Source organism: Brachionichthys hirsutus, unplaced genomic scaffold (genome assembly GCF_040956055.1).
Source record: "Brachionichthys hirsutus isolate HB-005 unplaced genomic scaffold, CSIRO-AGI_Bhir_v1 contig_769, whole genome shotgun sequence".
Lineage (NCBI taxonomy): Eukaryota > Metazoa > Chordata > Actinopteri > Lophiiformes > Brachionichthyidae > Brachionichthys > Brachionichthys hirsutus.
Window position 1 is genome coordinate 191,299 of NW_027180320.1, and position 18,800 is coordinate 210,098.

At 41.7% G+C, this 18,800-nt stretch overlaps 1 protein-coding gene across 1 annotated transcript; it reads right to left on the reverse strand.

Moving 5' to 3' along the window:
- Positions 1–14,325: 14,325 nt before the first annotated feature.
- LOC137912651 (mRNA decay activator protein ZFP36-like) lies at positions 14,326–17,354 on the reverse strand. The gene is made up of 2 exons (XM_068756788.1): positions 17,252–17,354; positions 14,326–16,676 (listed from the first exon to the last, which is right to left on the reverse strand). The coding sequence occupies exons 1-2, from the start codon at positions 17,282–17,284 to the stop codon at positions 15,420–15,422; spliced, it is 1,290 nt and encodes a 429-aa protein (XP_068612889.1). The 5' UTR covers positions 17,285–17,354; the 3' UTR covers positions 14,326–15,419.
- Between the last annotated feature and the right edge of the window lie 1,446 nt (positions 17,355–18,800).

An 18,800-nucleotide genomic window follows, 5' to 3' on the forward strand; every position in this document is an offset into this window, starting at 1 on the left:
AAATGGATTTTTCTGAGTTGTAATTGTATCTTGCTTCTTTTATGTATTGTCCTGTGTCCATTTAAATCTTATGTGCAGCGCTTTTCCTTTCCTCGTTGATGAAGTATGCTCTATAAATAGAATTACCCTACTTTTTTAGTGTGCTTCAAACTTACTGGCAAGAGATTAGGAGAGGCCCTTTCCTGTGTCATGGTGACATCAGAGGTGAAGGACAGAGGGAGGGATAAAAGGGGATTGAATGCACAGGTCCTCCATGTGGAGAGGAGCCCATTATGAATGCCAGTGTGCAGGCCTCAGAATTGTGTGCTGCACTCCCAATGTCCTTAAGTGCAAAACATATTTATGAAAGCACCTTCTGAGTTTTGTGTCAACTAGCACATGGTCTCGACACAGGCTCATACATCAGCTTTGGTAAAACATATGCATTATAATCAACATTACTGAGCATTTGTCAATATACTGAGTGTCTTTATTTTTATTTTTATTTATTTTTTATTATTTATTTATCTATTATGTTTGTGAATGTTTGTATGGTCTGCTAGACTGCCTAAACTGAATTACCCCTTGGGATAAATAAAGTTGTCTGAACTGAACTGAACTGAATATAAAAACATGACTGAATATTTACATCCTGTATCACCGTGCTGAGATTCTGCAGGCTTTTTGTTTACTCTACTGCCCTCTGCTGGATTAAAGCGTGATTTCAACTCAGCTCGGCAAACATTAACTATGCCATCATCATCATCATCATCATAATTTCTACAGATTGAGTACAGATTGTAAAAACATATTATTAGTATTCATCTTGCAATGTGTCACAGGGCTGCCTTTGATCAGTTGATGCTGTTTTAAATCAATGCAAATACATGATTTATGCTGAAAAGTGTGCATACATTTGAATTCTTTCTGCGAAATAACAATGAGAGTAATTGAGGTGAAAAAAAGGAGCAGGATTTATTGTTCATTAGTACCGTAACACACACGCACACACACAACTTTTTAATATGATTTATATCCCTTATTAATTTGTACCAGCTGGATTCAATCAAACACATGCATTTGCATGTTGCAGGCTCATAAATGACAGAAGGATGGTGCAAAAAAAAGAAAATCATACATGCATATTAATTTCTTTTTAAAAAAAGTGTCAGAAGGTCTAATAAACAGTATAGATTCCCAAAAAAATGACTTTTCTGGAAGGGTTTTCATGATTCAGGGTTAAATATATATATAAAACTGCTGCGTAAAGTTTCCTCTGACTGTCTGTGTTTATTTTTTAGTATCAGATATGAGCGCCTACGCACCTTATCTGTTTCACCGTAGGATTGTGGGAAACGTCCTCTCGAATCCTTGTATGGTTTTGACATGTGAAGGAATTGACAATTAAAGCTACTTTGACTTTGACTTTGACTTGATAAAAATAATTCCCCTGTAGGTCCTACAGGGGGAGCTGTTGTACCAAGTACGCTCGTTTCACACAGCTGGTCAAATTCATTTATTTCAGTTCTAGTTAAATTTATGTATAAAGAAGCGCAAAAACTAAAAACTAAAAACCTGTGTATGTATATGTATATGTATATGTATATGTATATGTTTTTATTAATGCATTATTTCCGAGCATGCTACAGTACACATGAAACAATTGCATTTGTTGAGAGGAGGAAGTTCAGGCAGGCAGCCAGAGCTGCTGAGTGAGCACAGACTGTTAGGCAAGGCAACTTACCCAACCCTTGTCCCTGTGTGTGTGTGTGTGTGTGTGTGTGTGTGTGTTGAGCAACAGTTCTTGGAGATTCTCCCGGACCCAAAACAAAACAAACAGCCAAATCTTTGTTCTAATAACACAGACATGGTGGTTTGTGTCTGTGTCAGCCTCTTGTGTGACCATAAGAAGACGCAAAGCCTTAAATAAGTATGTTATTCAGGAAGCCAGTGAACATGAAACACAATTAGAGGTTTCCACTGATTTATTTATCTCATTTCACCACTCATTCATGAGACATTCAGGTCAATGTGAGGGACAAAGGAGTCTTGATGTTTTAAATCAATCAAAGGAACATGTTGAGGCAGACAGAAAATGGCACAGCAGAGAAGAAACAAGAAAATTAAGGGGGGGAAATGAGGTAAGAAGTACGGGAAGGTGTGTGGAAAAATATGATGATGGATTATTTAAATATTCTGAGTAAAAAGCCTGACAAACTAATAATAGAGGTACAGGCGTAGAGTGTTTGTGTGCCCACATGTGACAGAGGGCCAGCGAGGGGGCTGTGTGCACTTCAAATACTGCACCTTGAAGTGATGACAAAAATAACAAAACATTTTTCTGAGGATTCTCATGTCTGGTTTTTGTCCCAAGTTCTCCTCTAAAAGGGCTTTATTTTAACTGAGATGTTAAAAAATAATTCAACTTAATTTGTATAAATCACTTTTAGAGAAACATCAGAAACGGGCTCTTTTCCTCAGAATGGGAGCGCTGATTCCTTAAAAAAAAAAAGAAAAGTCATTGACGAATGACGTTTTAACACTGAGGCGTAGCCAAATGCAGGGAGAGCGGCATCGGGGGTCATGTCGCAACAGCGTTTTATTGAAGAATTCAAAAGGGGAACGCTGGATAGGATTTATCTGCTGCTCTTCAGCGTCAGCAGACAATTAACATTTGTCATGAGAAGTGAGAGAGAACAGAACCGCCTCATGTTGGAAACACTGTCGGATGTCATCAGTATTTTTCTTCTCTTTTTTTTTGCTGATGAAATGATGGATGGAAATTCTCCTAAACAGATGGCATGTACTGACAGACATGCCTGTGGATTACTCACTGTCTTTATACCTGAAGCCCAGAGAGACATGTTGGGACTTTTAACTAAGAAAAAAAAAATCACATTCAACCTGACTGAATCGCAAACATAAAAAAAAGCTGTTATGAAAGGCAAATCCCTCATGCATGGTTCTTTAAGACATCCATTGTATTCTAACAAGTATTCAATGTGAATTTACTGTAACTGATGTGTAGTCATCTGACGTTGTTGTTGTAAGGCATGATCGACACTCATAATGCGTAACCAATAAGCCAATGGACAGCATCCCGATGTGTGTATTTGTATTTGTCTTCACTTGCATTACACGTTTTGAAATTAAATATCCGAGTGCCTTTGTGGTGTTTATGCCAGCGTGAAGCTTGTGCAATGCGGTCATTACGTGCACTGTCTCAGTACATGTGTGTGTATGCATGGCGAGTTGTGTACACAAGCACTCTGCAGTGTTGGAGCCTCTCTCCACACAGAAGTGGAGCATCGGGCGAGGCGATTCATTTTCTGCTGAAACACAATTCCCTCAGAGGAATGCAGATTTTTTCGGTCTTTTTTTTTTTTAACTTCCCAAACATTACAACCTCTTTTCATATCAGCGGTGAAAAGTGTATGAAAAGACACTGCAGACATCGCTATTTGAAAGCTTTGTGCATACACTATCTGAGACGAGATGTCACATGGCAGTGTAGTGTGTTTATGTTTGTATGGCGGGAGAGGAAAAGTGTTTACCGGTGAGCTCAGCTCAATGACAATTGTGTGGATGTGAAGCGTCAGTGTGTGCGTGTGTCTCCACGCTGCTGAATCTGAGCCAAACGGCGATTTCCAGTCTGTATATTCTCACATTCTGACTGTTCGCCCGTATCCAGGCAACAGGTCCACAATATTGATCAGTGTGCTTGATCACAGGGATGCTGATGGATTTGCAGCCTCGTGTAATGTGACGTCTTTAGCTCCCTTTAATTTATATATTGGTATCCAGGAAACGTGATGAAAGCAGGTCGTTTGTCTCTGTGTGTGTGTTTGTGTGCTCAGATGGGGACTCAGTGTCCCCCCCCGCCCACATTTGTCTTTACTCAGTCTTACTTATCTGCGTGTGCGTGCACATCCCTGTGTGTATACATACTTTCTACTGGCTTGTGCATCTGTTCTCTGGATGTGAATCATGGGAGCGATGCTGCTGATTTTTGTGTGATTACGAGTCCTGACAGCAATTTTGTGCAGACCAAATTCCCTTCTGCATGATTCACACGGCCACTGTGCAGAAACAAAATCTGATGCCCAAAGTTTGACCTGGAGGGGTTACAGCAGATTTTAAAAAGTCGTGGTTCATACCTGGCATTAACATTTGTGGTTTGGGGATCACTTATGGATAGCTGCAAGCCCATCATGGTATAACATTATGTGTGTGTAGAGCATAACTGTCATCTTATTACATAAACACATTTGCATATATATATATATATAAAGAAAGGATTTGTTGAATGCGACCGAATGCAACGTTTCAGAAATGACCTATCCACTGGCGGCAGAGTCAAAAATCAACAAGTTAACAAACACTTGAGATGAGGAGAGGCGGACAGCGTGGTGCAGTTGAGAGCACACTGGGATGTGGCCTGAGCATCTGAACGAGTGTGTCCTCGGTGTGAGTGTGTATGTGCCTTCGAAGCTACACTTGTGATCGTGGCGATTCCAGGCTTACTACACGGCGATCGCAGTTTGGGCAGCTCGTGTTGGGTGACAGTTTTCTTTCTAGCTTTCCAGAGTATTTTCACCAATAATTAATGGCGTGCCTTATTGCTCCTGTCACAGGGGTCACATTAGGTCATGTACTACAACCAAGAACCTTATCAGGAACGCGGTGAAAGTTGTGCTCTTACTTTGATTTATTACTATAAATGCCAGCTGTCTTCATTTTGCTCCTAAAAAAACAGTAAAGACAGCATCACCAGAAGCTCAGTTTCCTCATTCGTCCCCCCTATTTTTTTCCCAGTCATCATTGAGCCTAGCCTCAAACTCACTCGCCACTTCCTGCCACCCCACCTCCTTTCTTTAGGCATGCTTATAGAGGTATGCTACTGGTCTTAGGTTCCGTATTTCAGCTCTGTTTGGTTTGTTCTGTCGCATGTGAGCTTTTGTGACCACTTCTTTCTCCTGATGACGACTGGTCCACGCCGGCGTAATATGTGAAGTAATTATGCTGTTTGTTGAATTTCAAAACACAGAGAATGTTGAGCACAATCTGGTGCAGTCTGATGCGATACTCCAAAAACAAATATAGAATATTCTTTCAAATTTCCCTTTTTTGGGTTTGGAATCAGAATATTTAACAAAATGATCTCAACTGAAGGTGAGCATCCTTGCTTTATCCGATCTGTTGTTCATACATCATGGTTCAGGAAAGGCAGGTAGGAAGACCTCAGCTGAGATGATTTAGCCACACACTGCAGAATGTGCTGTTTGATGTAGCGTGTCTGTCGCTGAGAAAAATTGCGAGACATGGACAGTAGAAACATTTTATTCCTTGTGCAACCAGACCAAGCCATCCCGAGCTGACACCATTCTACTGCTCAACTTTGCAGGCGTGGCAGATCATGAACGTAACTGGAGAAACCAGTGAGACTCCTGACCTGTCGTTGTTTGAGGAACCTTTGTTTTATTTAACATCTTAAACAAAGACTCAAACAATGCAGTCTGACAGCCTGCGGGCCGGATTTAGATCACTTGGCTGCACCAAACTAGGCCACCTGAGAAAGATGACATCAGCAATGGGGGATGTCCTCAGGGAGCACAGCAACATGACTTCAACATGGTGGCGGAGTGGGTCTGTGCTGTTTTGCCATGCAAGGGCTTTTGCAGTGGATAGAATTGTGCATGAACAATAGAGTGAGGGGTGTGAGTGCAGACTTCCCCTGTCTGTTCATCAACCCAACAGCGGGATCGCAACCCAGGTGAAATTTCAAACTGCATTGAAAGTCATCTGTCAACTTTATGTCAAAGCTCTGATCCCGCAGGCCGGGGCTGGGCTAGCCAAAGCCGCTGAGGTCGGCTACGCTCATTATTCCACACCTTTCCCCAAAAGGCCATTGGCAGTCCCCGTACAAGTTACAGATGGCAGACCTCCAGTGGAGGATCGTACATGAGGCGAGAGCCCCATACAGATACAGAACACATATGTGATCCAGAATTGTGGTGGTATGGAACCGGCACTAGTTTTGGAATGAGTTTTGAAGGCCTGACTGAAAGCATTTATGCTTTTAACAGGATGGACAATATATAGGAGTCAACTCTTCTATGGGCAGCAGGGAAGGCCTGATGTTCAGTCAGGGACGAATGGGGGCTGCTTCTCAATTCCTGAGTTCTATTTGTTTTGTTGTTGTTACATTTGAAGGTTAAATTCATTGGTTTTTGGATTTACTTTGCAATTGATTTATAAACTCTACTCTACTCCACAAGGAGGAATTCAGCTGGTCTCTGCCCTGCTAGTGTCATCGTGGTATGTATTCTTGGGAGGAAAGCCAAGGGATATATCACGTACAGCATATCCATTGGTTTTAATTTCAATCCCCCCCTCCCGACACACACACACACACACACACACACACACGCACACACATCGCTAACCACTTCATTTTCTGCCCACCTGTATAAACATAGCAGTGGGTACATGAGCATATGTGTGTGAAGGCTTCCTCACAGAGAGATCTATTGTCCTTCAGGCTAAGATGTGTGTGCTGTGTCATGAATTGGCTGGGCAGCCACAAGCCTGCTGCTTATTTTAGCTTGAAACTAAAACACTGGACTTAAAATAATACGTCTACTGACAAGAAGCAGCTGAGCTGTTCCCTCAACATCAGGGCAGGGTGCTCTAAGGATCAGGACACAAATCACAATGTCTGTGACATAGAAACAAATAATAATGTCACACTGTGGAGAATAAAAAACCCCCACATCCAAGTAGAAATGATGACGAACCAGATTTAGAAGCAATTTGTTTTTTCTGTTGCAATGTCTGGGTTCTGTTGGTAAAATGTAGTGGATTTAGATTATAACCAACATAACTCCTCTCACCCTCCTGCCTCTGCTGTCTGTTCTGGATTACTGTAGAGTATAACAAATATATGGTGGTGCAATATGGTTGACAATGTGAAAGATAGGTAACAAAAATCACACAATCATTTTTAGTTTCAGGTGACAGTGGCAGACATCTAATTATTAACTGCTGTTTGGTTCATTTCATATTTATTACCAGTTTTGGCACCTGGAATGTGACTCTGGTACCAAGGGAGCCTGTTTTACTTCACTTTCTCTGTTGTACCAAAAAAAAAAAGAATTTGTAAAAACGTCGCAAAAATCTTTCACAACACCAGTTCCTCAGAAGAGGAAGTTGCTCAAAGGTTTAACAGCATCAGGAGAAACTGTTGCTTTAATTGACTTGCATAACAAAGATTTGACATTTACTTACGCATGTGTTTCCCTAAAAATAAAACCCTTTTAATAATGTCATCCAAGACAGTGAAAGGTGATGAAGTTTTCAGTGCCTCAATTTATGTTTCATTTACATACCATTTGTATTTATGTTTGGTTTATGTGTTTCATCATAAGACAGTGAGTGTTGTCTGGATCAATCAAACTATGTCGATTTGTGACACTGGAGGCGTTTAAATGGGTTGCACTAGGAGATACAGCTGTGTGTCATCAGCGTAGCAGTGGAATACGATAGTGTCTTTGTTTTGTGTAGCCAAGTGGGATAAAATAATATTGTTCCCAATATTAACCCCAGTGGTACTACACAAAGGATTGGACAGATACATAGTCACCATAACATTTACATTCAAGTCTAGCAATACAAAGACAAATATTTAGCAAGACCAGAAAAGGAAAAAAAAAAGAAAAAGAAAAATCACATTTAGTGACCACCAGTATTGTGATGACTGAGGTGTTTCGCAAAAATAATGCTTAAAGAATTTTGCAATAAATTGCAATTTATAGCAGTAACGGCTCGAATCTCTTAGTCATCTTTTTAAATGAGCAGCTGCTCACAAATAGTATAGTACTACAGTAATAGTAATATCGTTTTCAGCTTTCCTGGAATATGGCCAGAGTGCAAAAAAAAAAAAAAGTTAATCACTGACAGCAACCGCGAGGCGGGCACATCCCTTACTTCACAGGAAAATGTAGGAGGGATTCCAGGAAGCATGAGCGGCCTAACCAAAATGTATTTGTGTAAAACTTCATTGGGGATGTGACTATGTGTTGTAACAGAAAGCTTTTGTTGTGTTTTGGCTGTCTGGGACTGAAACCACAAAGTGTTGAAAACTTTTGATAACTCCAGCCCACTGTTTTCATGTAAACAAGCAAAGCCAGTGATAATGATAATGACACAACCCCCCCCCCCCCCCCCACATGTCTATGACAGTTCCTGACAACCGTATTTGACAGCCTACTGTGTTCAGCACGACAACTACAACAACAAGAACGACAGCAACTACAAAATACTACAACATCTGACTCGCCAGTTTCGTTTGTGATGCAGACTCTGCACAGATTTTAAAACTATGCGACCACATCCTGCTTTGGCAAAGAAAAGAAAACAATGTCACAAATTCCGAATGTCTTGAAAATGCGTGCAAAATGTAAAACCCATGTTGGGTAATCGGGCTTTAAAACGTAACTGTTACCAAAACGGATTTCAAATTGCCAAATTCGAATTCCCATTTTTACAATGATTATTTGTGCTATAATATTATTAATGAAGGTCAGCACAGTGGCGCAGTGGTAAGAAGGTCACAGGTTCGAATCCCACTTGCGGCCTTTCTGTGAGGAGTTTGTATGTTCTCCCCGTGTCTGCGTGGGTTCTCTCCGGGTTCTCCGGCTTCCTCTCACCACCAAAAACATGCAGTTTAGGTGAATTGGTTGCACTAAATTGTCCATAGGTGCGAGTGTGTGCGTGAATGATTGTCTGTCTGCGTGTAGCCCTGCGATGAACTGGCGGCTTGTCCAGGGCGTGCCCCGCCTCTCGCCCATAGACCGCTTGGATACTCTCAAGTAGATCCTGCAACCCGGATTTAGGATTAAATGGTTAAGTAAATGAATGAATGATTGATGAATGCAGTCTTCATTGCCGATCCAGAAAATATTTCAAATTCATCCAAATATTTCTACCTAGTGGTGGGATCAAGCCTCCTCGGCTGATGTGGAAATCTGATGGTATTTAGCCTTTAACACGCACATCTGTTTTTAGTTTCATGTGCAGGTCACACATCTGCTGCTAATAATCATACTGACATGGTGTTAATTTATTTTCATACCATATTGAGAAAAAGCCATGAAAACAGGAAGTATGGAGTCTAAAAGGAGAAGCATGTACTGTGAACAGGAAGCATACAGAGGACATGTTTCGAGCCAGCCTGTTGTGAAAGATCTACCAAGACAGATGTGAAATTGGCCAAAGGGACTTCCCTGTTTTCCCGTGACTTGCTGTTGCAACTGATCAGACCATGGCTACAAAAAAAAAAAAGGCTGACATTAGAGTAAGATATAAATCTAAAATATAAAGAGGATTAATTATGCTTACTGACGGTTCGACAGAGAGGGCACACAGGGAAAACTCAAATCCTTAGCTGGAACACTTTCTCCACAGCAAGATCGCTATGATCGATGCCATCATAATATAGTCATACAGTGCAATTTATTATGAAGGACAAGACTGAATGATGCTTAACAAGAAAGAAGATGAAAAACAAGTGACACAGCATCTAAAGCAAAGACATTCACCGGAGGCAAAGTCACACAATCTGACAAAACCCAGCTCGAACTGGAGTTCCTGTTTAGAAGTGTTCAAAATGCGTGGCAAACCTGTTGAAGTTTAACGTATGGCTCTTCTCTTTGACCTCAAATAAGATGAGCAAACCTCCATGCAGGCTGCACTAGATGATCCACAAAGCATTTTCATGTTAAGTGAAATAACTGGAATAACTATTCATATGCCTTGAGATGAAGACTGTTCCAGCAGAGCGCGCTCATCAAGATTCACTTCCTCTCCTGTGAATTAGAAAGATAATGCTATGTGACAGTTTTTAAACGTGCAACATAAGGATTTTATAGCTCTCAACATTTAAAATCTTAACAATACTTCAGTATTCCAGACATGACCAGTTCCCTGTGCGGTGCTTCAGATTATACACTAGAAACACAAGAAAAGGTTTTCCAGTGAAGTGCCCCGAAGCACATTGACCAGTGAAAGTACAAGTGGAGTGAGGATTGGAGCGAAAGGAAAAGAGAAGTGGTCAGGAGAACTCAGTGTGTGTGTGTGTGGGGGGATCTTAGGGAATTTCTGCCTTCCCCCTCTCCCTCTCCTCCATCACCCCCCCCCCCCCCCCCCTGTTCCCTGTGTGTGTGTGTGTGTGTGTGTGTGCATGTGTTTGCGTCAAACCACTTGGCTGGCACAAGAGTGAAGTTGGAGGAAAAGAGGGCTGGGGGGAGGAGAGTTCTGCGGCCGAGGAATGTGGCGGAGAGGGAGAACATGGCTATAAATGGATCGCACTTCCACGCCGTCGCTGTGATGTCACGTCTCAAATATTTTCTCCTTCCTTTCTACTGACGCTGCTTTTTCTCCGTATACTGTCATCCTTCCTATTAAGTGTGACAGGTATGTAATCCTCCCTTCCTGAAAGCACACAAACACTAATGTTGGGAAATCAAGAAAACTTCAACGCACCAAGGTGTTACAGCAAAGACAGAAAGTCCCTGAACATTAGAGGGCACTGATGAGACATTACAGTGGAAAGGAGCTCCTGTTAACCAGCACAGCGGAATCGTTAAAAAGTGTGACCCGATGATGTTTACAGCTTGTTAGTCATATTTCTGATAGTTCCATGAAAGTCTCAATTGGGTCCAATATAGTTTACCCAGCTTTTCCGAGTCCACATTAAACTGCAGGAAGGTTCTGAGTAAAAGAAGTTTGCAGGCCCCTTTTACGGCTTTTGGTGTATTAGTGCACTAACCTCTTCGATTTGTATCTTTTCCCGGAAAACAAGACAGTGTTCTCCGATGACCCAGTTAGAAAATGAGAAGTTACATAACGCACATTCGTCATTCTCTGGACTGGCTGACGAAGGTTTGGGGTGAAAGATTACTCAAGAGTAGCGCTTAATCTGCAGGTTGTGACAGGGAGGCAGGGAGGGAGAGTCCGTTTGGAGCTGCACAAAAATCAAGGCTGAAACCCGACTGCACACACAAGACACGCTTTTACAGGTGGGAATGTGACTGCGTGTGTGTTTGCAGACAATCCATCTATTCTTGGCAGCCGACTGCCTCGTGTTGAAAAGCCCCAACTGAAATAGCCAAACCGGCCAGTCGAGGCGAATGACGATTGCTGACAGAAACTCGTTTAGCCTGGTGATTAAAACTAATTTAATCTCCTCATTTACTTAGAAGAAGTTTCCCAGGGGTCGCTAACACTTCACCTTTTTCCCCTCGTTCTTTTCTGCAACTTTGAATTGCTCTTTACCCTTCGTTCAGGTTTTTAACATGCAGTTCAAGTCTGTTAAAGGACTTATCCTATACTAAATGTTAACTTTACTGTCTTTGCTATTTGCAGTCATGCACAAAAGACTTCAGTGTCCTTTGGAAATCTGAAGTTTTTATTGACACCAGTACGCCTCACTCTCCTCAACTTTATACAGTATAATATGTAATTGCTTTAACAGATCTCCACCCAGGTTGGAACCTTATCTCTAATGTGTGTGTGTATGTGTGTGTGTGTGTGTGTGTGTGTGTGCTCATGCTGTGTGCTCAGGACCAGGTGACTTGGGTAAAGAATGCTATGCTTTCTGGTTGATGATTAACAGCCCCACAGAAGGAGGAGGTAACGTAAAGCCTGTGTAAAGAAGGATCTGTCACAGTGTTTAGGCGAGGAGGCTGGAAAAAATAATGAAAGCAATGATCAGATTGTATATTTTCCAGGAGTGAGGGAATTTTGATCTTAACTTTCATGATGGAAAAATACTTGGTGTGAGCTACAGCATATAATTCCATGGAGGAGCTACTCTTATGTGAAGTTAGCTGACAAATAATGATAAATCTCGCTGTAGATCTACAGTGTAGCTTCAGGTACAAGCTGTGTAGTTTATTGAACTTTAGCCGGTCTGGTTTTACAGAACAGGCCGAGGAGCTAATATTTGTTAACACACAAACACACACACACATACACACACACTTATCCCTTCTTTTTGTCTTTGCTGTTTACTCTATGCGGTCATTGTCCATCACCATAGCAGCACTTCCTGCCATTGGTTCAAAGAGGAAAGGGGACTTTTATACACAATGCACAATAGGATTTCGAGTGCATTTATTGTGTCTGTTGCTAATATATATACTTAATGGAGCATATTTCTAGCAGCATGGAAAATACAGAGCGTTAACCAGACTATTCGGCATTTTAAATTTGATTTAGTTTAGAGGTTTTTTTTCCTGATTGTGCCAAATGCAATTTTTATATGAGCAAAGTATGAAATTAGTTAAAAGCACCCCAGTGGATAAAAGTTGTTATTTGTATTATTGTCTTCAAGAATTCTTATTTTCATTTCACCAAATGTTTTGAAGTTCTAGCCTGTCATTTTCTGGTCCTGGCTGACTGCTCTCAGATAGCGTTACTAGCAAATCCACAGGCAGTGTCTGTGGACGAACCCCAATGTTTACATACATCATATCAGACATGTCCAGAGGAGAGATTGCCAGGGAACAGGGCTAGAGGTCAACTCAGAAGATACATGGACGTAGTGAGGGAGGACATGAGAGTGGCTGGTGTTGGGGAGGACGATGCAAAGGACAGGGTGAAGTGCATGGAGAAGGTTGGTTTACAGTGGCGACCCCTGAGCCCAAAGAGGAAGAGGAAGTGGAATATCAAGAAAGTGGGAGATTTCAAAGTGTAGCCATAAAACCAAAGCACAGCACACCCTCTGGCAGATTCACAACTACCATTAAATATCACATACAAGGCCAGATTGAGTTAATATCTGGCTGCTGTTCGTGCTGACTAACTGGAACTAACTGCAGTCATTTGAGACTAGATCCAGGAACAAACATGTTAATTCTAAAAGTCCCTTTGCAGATGTTTGAAATGTTTGAGTTTAACACAACAAAATGATCCGACTCCGCTGGAATGCAACATATCCTGTCTTTCTTCATCTGTTCTTGAAAGCACCACAGTGAGAGACGTGAGAGCGAACTGCATCCAAGAGCGTACTTCTGGCGGTAGCAGCACACCACTAACAAACATGTCCCAAAGATCCGAGGAGGCTGCCTCATGCGAGATCAGACTGGAGGCACAAATGGGACATTGCAACAGGGTATATTTTCACGAACTTCTACATAAATAATCAATGTCCGTTAAAGTTTCAGTTAACTAGTAAAGGAACCTTGATAGTTCAGCTCAGGAAGAAATCAAATTCAGAGTTTTAAGTTGGAGATGGCATCAGCTGCAAATGTTCAGTGAGGATAGTTTCACATGGATCAAAATATATGCTGTATTGTACATTCTGTCATAACAGACGTGGAACATCTTCCTCATCATCTTCCATTACATCTTACCCACAGAATCCATTTCTGGATGGAATGCTGTAATTGTATTTTTTTTTACCGGTACATGAGATACATGGGCGCTGCCCAACCTGGATGTTGATTAGTAATGGATTCAGCCAAGGCCTAGATTCTGTCATTTGCTATCAAAGTTCTGGTCGTATTGTCACTCGAGATTGCAGCCCAAGCTGCATCGGCAGATTCTGACATGAAATTGCACAACTCATATTTCCCAATGACGACGTTTAACCGAAAAGAAATCTGCGGAATTTCCACAAGCTTTTAGATTTCTCAATCGTAGAGCTCACTTGAGGACCCGCTCTTGATATTCGACATGTAATGCATGTTGCCTGGGATTTGATTTAAATAATGTCCATATAATGTCGACCCCGCATGCAGCAAAAAAAAAAACACAGCGAAACAGAGCAGAATATAATCTTTGAAGAATTCTTATCAACTTGTCTGAACTCACAGAAGTCATAATGATAAAGTTATTGATCAGCTACTACAAGCACTAAAAGTATTAGAGCATATTGTCCGATTTCATGTTTTCCTGATTTGCAAAATTCCCACCCTCCAAGGGGTCACAACATTAATTAAAATAGTTGGTTGTTCACCACCATTTAAAGTGTTTTCTCTTAAGCTGAACCTCATTCCTTTCATTGAATGCATGTTAGCGACATAAGGTCAATATTGTTGACTGTATCAACACCCTCAATTAAACTGTATGTTGGTATTAATAACATTACAAAATAAAGGTTTTATATCTATCCTTAAATGTCCATTAAAATCTGTTATAGCTGCTTTCTAGGCAGAATCTAAACTGTATGTGGGAATGTTAGGAGGCAGGTAAGGAGTGTTTTTTTATTTTATTTTTACCCATGAATACTTTTTGTGTTGACTTCCAGTTCTTAGCGAACAACAAATCACTCAACAACAATAGTGAATATTCATTTCTTTATTCATAAATTTATTTTTTTCCCTTTCAGGCAATTAAAAATATAGGATTCTCTTTCTTACTACATTTTCTCACATTGGTATTTCACAGACCTTGCATATTTTCTCCATAAATAACGTACAAAATACATTTCTTTTTCTTTAAACACAAATAAATATAATAAATATATTAGTTAAGTTAAACGACACAAGGCAACCAATAACCGAAAGGAATACTGCCGTGTTAAAGTCCCTGAACCGGGTGGTCAAACAAACAGAGGGACAATCAAGATGGGGTGCAATTTTGCATTCGAGCAAAACTAACAGAATGTTTTATAGAACCAAATCTTAAAAAGTGTCAGGCTGCAGATAATTAAATCCAAAGTCACTGATACAGATTTTCTATTAGCACACTTTGATCGTTCAGCATTCTGCAACTTCCACTTGCACCCCGGGTCTAAGAATAAGGATGCACACATGCACGCACGTGCGCAAACACGCAAACTCCCGCACAGAGAAGAGTGAAGTATGAAGCTTTGGTTGAATGCTACTGGGAGACGTGACTGTTTCTCCCATTTGGATTAGCTGTAAAGTGCATATCACAGATAAATTGGCACATCAGGTGTCACTGATTAAAGCTACTGAATCAAACATACTGTTTGTGGCACTGAGAGTAAATATCCTGTAAGGCAGGGATAATATTTAAGGCACAGGAATTAATAATTTTCACAAAAGATAATCCATTTTGATCACTACAGATTAACAGTAAATACAAACTAGGCCATTTACTGGTACTGTCAAGACCTACACAGTTCATTTTTTTAAAGGGAAGACCGCATATAAAGGTCCAATAGGCTACACAATATTGAAAGTATAAAAATAGAGTCTTATACGATTTGAAAACTAAAATGATCTCAGTATGTGTAGTTAATCCAAGAAGAGTTCCATTTCTACAGGCATAAATTAAGAACTTAAAGTGTTATTGTGTCATCAAATGTTGACTTGTCTTGATCAGTTCCGGTTCTGAAGAAAATTCAGACAAACAGACAGCAAAGTGAACATGGCGTCTACTCTGTTTCTGAACTTTCCCTCTGGTTTGGCTTAGTCAGACAGGGACAGGCGCTCGAACACAGTCAGCCTCTTGCTGGCCGATCCATCGAACGTTGGCGACTCGGTTCCACTGGAGCCTCCGCTGCTGTTGCTGCTGCTGCTGCTGCTGCTGCTGCTGTAGCTGTCCTCCAGGGAGTCCTCGGAGGAGAACCTCTGGAGTCCGGCGGGCTTCATGAACCCTCCGTGGGCACCGGGACCAGGAAACGGCTTGTTGTCCTGCTGGTGGCGCTCATCGTCGATGCTGGTGAAGGCTCTGGCGTTGCTGCCCGTAAAGTTATTCCCATGGCCGCACACACAGCGTGAAGCCTTCGGCTCTACAATGAGGGGAATGCTGTGGATGTCTCCAGTGCTGGCGCGGGTCTGATTGCTGCCAAACTGGAATGTTGCTGCTTCCCGATTCAGGGAGTCACCAAACACTGGAGAGAGGAGATCGGCAGGGGGAGGAGAAACAGAGGCCGCACGGCTGAACCCCATGTTTGGATCGTTGAAGGATGAAGGGAATGGTGGTGGAGGTGAACCGCGTGAGGAGCCGAGGAACCCAGCGAAGCTGACACTCTGTCGGAGCTGGTGACGAGTTGCTGGAGGATTGGATAGCTGCTGATCTTGGAATTTGCTAGACTGCAACGGGCCTCCACTGATCTTGTCCTCATGGATGAAGTGGCATCTCGAGCCGTATGGGCAGTAGCCAAAGTTGTAGAAGGTTCTGCAGGGCTCAGTCTTGTACTTGGGGTGGCGGTACAGCCCTCGCAGCTCGGCCTCGCCATGGGCAAACTGGCACTTGCTACCATACTTGCAGCTGCCGGTCTCCTGGTAACCGCGGCACAATTCAGTCTTGTAACGATTAGCAGACACCATTGGTTGGATCTGGGGTGGGAGGGTAGATGAGGGTGGGAAGCCCGGTGGTGGAGCCACAGTGGTAGAAGGGCCTGAGGAAAAAGCCTCCAGGCTCTTCAGAGAGGAGAGCAGGTTGCTGCTGCACTCCGTCAGGCTCATGGAGCGGTCGGGCCTGAAGGGTAGCTGTTTGGCTTTAGATACTGGGCCCTGGCTCCAGATATTGGATGACCACAAAAGGCTGCCATTGTCATCATAATTGACATGTTCTGTGCTCAGGCTTGAGGAGACGGGAGGGGAGGGAGGGGAGGGAGGAGAGAAGAAGGAGGCCGACCGGTCCAGCCGACTCTGACCTGGGACTTTGAGCTGAGACTGTGGCAGGAACGAGGCATCATCCAGGGTCAAGTTCACAAAGTTCTGCAACAGATGGTTGAGCAGGTCACCATACAGACACGGGCTGTGTTCCTTTAAAATCAATGAACTCTATTGGTAAGTATTCATCTTTATTTTCCGTTTTGATCCCCAACATAAGTCTTTTGTGTCTTTTATTCAGCTAACGATAACTCACTCTAGAGCAGGGTCATATTTGAGTTCTTTATATTAAAAAAAAGATTCACAGCAAATGTCAAAAAGGCAGACATCAAGAAGGTAATCACAAAAATACAAAAGAAACCCAAAAGACCCCGATTACATGTCATTCACATGAAATCACAATATACAAATTAAATGTAGATAATATATATATTTTTTTGTGTTTACTGTATCTCATGAAAATTCTGTTGGTGGGATATTATTTATCTCAGTATCTCTTTATAATGGAGATTTCCTCTGCAACTAAACAAAATTGGATTAACTGTACAGTTAGAAAAAAAAGGACAGCTTTGATAAACAAGCCCAATGGGAGGGAAAGCAGTCAGCGAGGCAACCTACTCTACATTCATGAAGATGTTTTTTTTTTCCAAAACAAAAAAATACCACAAAGTTCGACTCACCTTCGTGAAGATATCGTCGAGCATTTTGGACATGCTGTACCTCTTGGGCCAGGAGAAGATTCAGCTCTGGTCCACAAGTTAACTCTTTGATGCCTGTGTCCAGAATTGAGTTAACTCTGTGGTCTGCCGTCTGGCTTTATAGCAGCCTCGGAAGCCCCTCCTGGAGGAGTTTCCACTTGCTATGTTCCCGGATGACCCGCCCTTTGCATCAGGTTTCACAGTGAGCTCATGAGAAGGGCGGGGAGTAAAACAACAACAACAATAAAAAGAAGAAGAAGAAGAAGAAGAAGGGAAAAAAAACTATATTTTTTTACTCGTTGTGTGAAATACTTCAATTTTTTCGACATGTGAAAGCAAACTGGCTCATTTACATAGCTCTTGTGCTTTTGAGCGCAGCCTGATCTACATCGGTTTTACTTCTGATTACTTATATCATGTACATTTTCACAGTACCAGCTTGTCTGCATCGTAACACAATCATATATTTACAGTCTGTGCATTCCTGTGACTAATGCTGCATTTTCTGGAAGTGATCATCATCATCTTGTCACAGACCATTTTCTTTTGTTTTGTTTTTTACCTGAAGAGAATATAGAGAGTGGACTGAGCAGAAATCGTTGGTTTGAAAACAAGATAGAAGTGTGTAAAAAATAAACACCTGGGGCAGGTAATTCAAATGAACTTCAACAGGTTTTTTTATTTGATTTTTTTAAAGAACACAGAGCAGAACAGCATGGCAGCTTTTATACCTACATTTATTTTTATTATTATTCTCATTGTGTGTGTGTGTGTGTGTTTGATTTGTGGGGTACAGATGCAGACAGCTATCGGTTATTTCTCTTACTCGCACATTACAACAACTGTCTTCACACAGCGTTGTTTGACTTTCAGGGCTCTAAAAGTGTCGCACACCCTTTTTTCCTGTGCCCTATAAATAAACTTAGCGAGCATTAAACCAGTCCCGGAGCTGAGAACGCAGCTCCATGAGGAGAGCGTAGCAGAAAGTTGAAAAAGAGGTTGTCTTATTGAAATTCCAATAATTCACCAGCGAATGCGGTTTGCAAAATTCCGCATTGTATTTTCAAGATTGTGCTTCGGGAGACTTGGTGAGTCACACACACACACAATCCTGGCAGTGACAATGCAGACGTCTGTCATAAATGTTACGCAAGTTCAGAAAAGTCACAGCGATGCTGTTTACTAAGTGGTAAACGACTGGCACTCGTAAATAGAGGCTGCCACCAGGTGAACTCAAAGAACTCAACCTGAGGCGAACAGACGCAGCGAGAATCCAGGGGCGGGAATACTAATGAGCGAGCTCATGAATAGTAAATCATGGCAATGTTAAATCAAACAAAATGTTATTTGTCATGTTACAATGTGGGAATGAAATGCAACTCGAAGACCTGAGTCTTTAGTTGACGTGTCTCTGTCAAATCAAGATTTGGAGAAGGATTCTGCTATGTAACCATTTAAGTATCTGGATACATCCAGGAAAGTACCGGTAACTGTAAAGTTTCACTAGAAGTAAAATGTTCTTAAATGTCCT

What these genes read in the sequence shown, in the direction of transcription:
- LOC137912651 (XM_068756788.1), bottom strand. Translation starts at nt 17,284, where the DNA reads ATGTCCAAAATGCTCGACGATATCTTCACGAAG. An exon ending in TCGACGATATCTTCACGAAG is followed by an intron (nt 16,677 to 17,251) that starts GTGAGTCGAACT and finishes CATCTGTTGCAG; the next exon opens with AACTTTGTGAACTTGACCCT.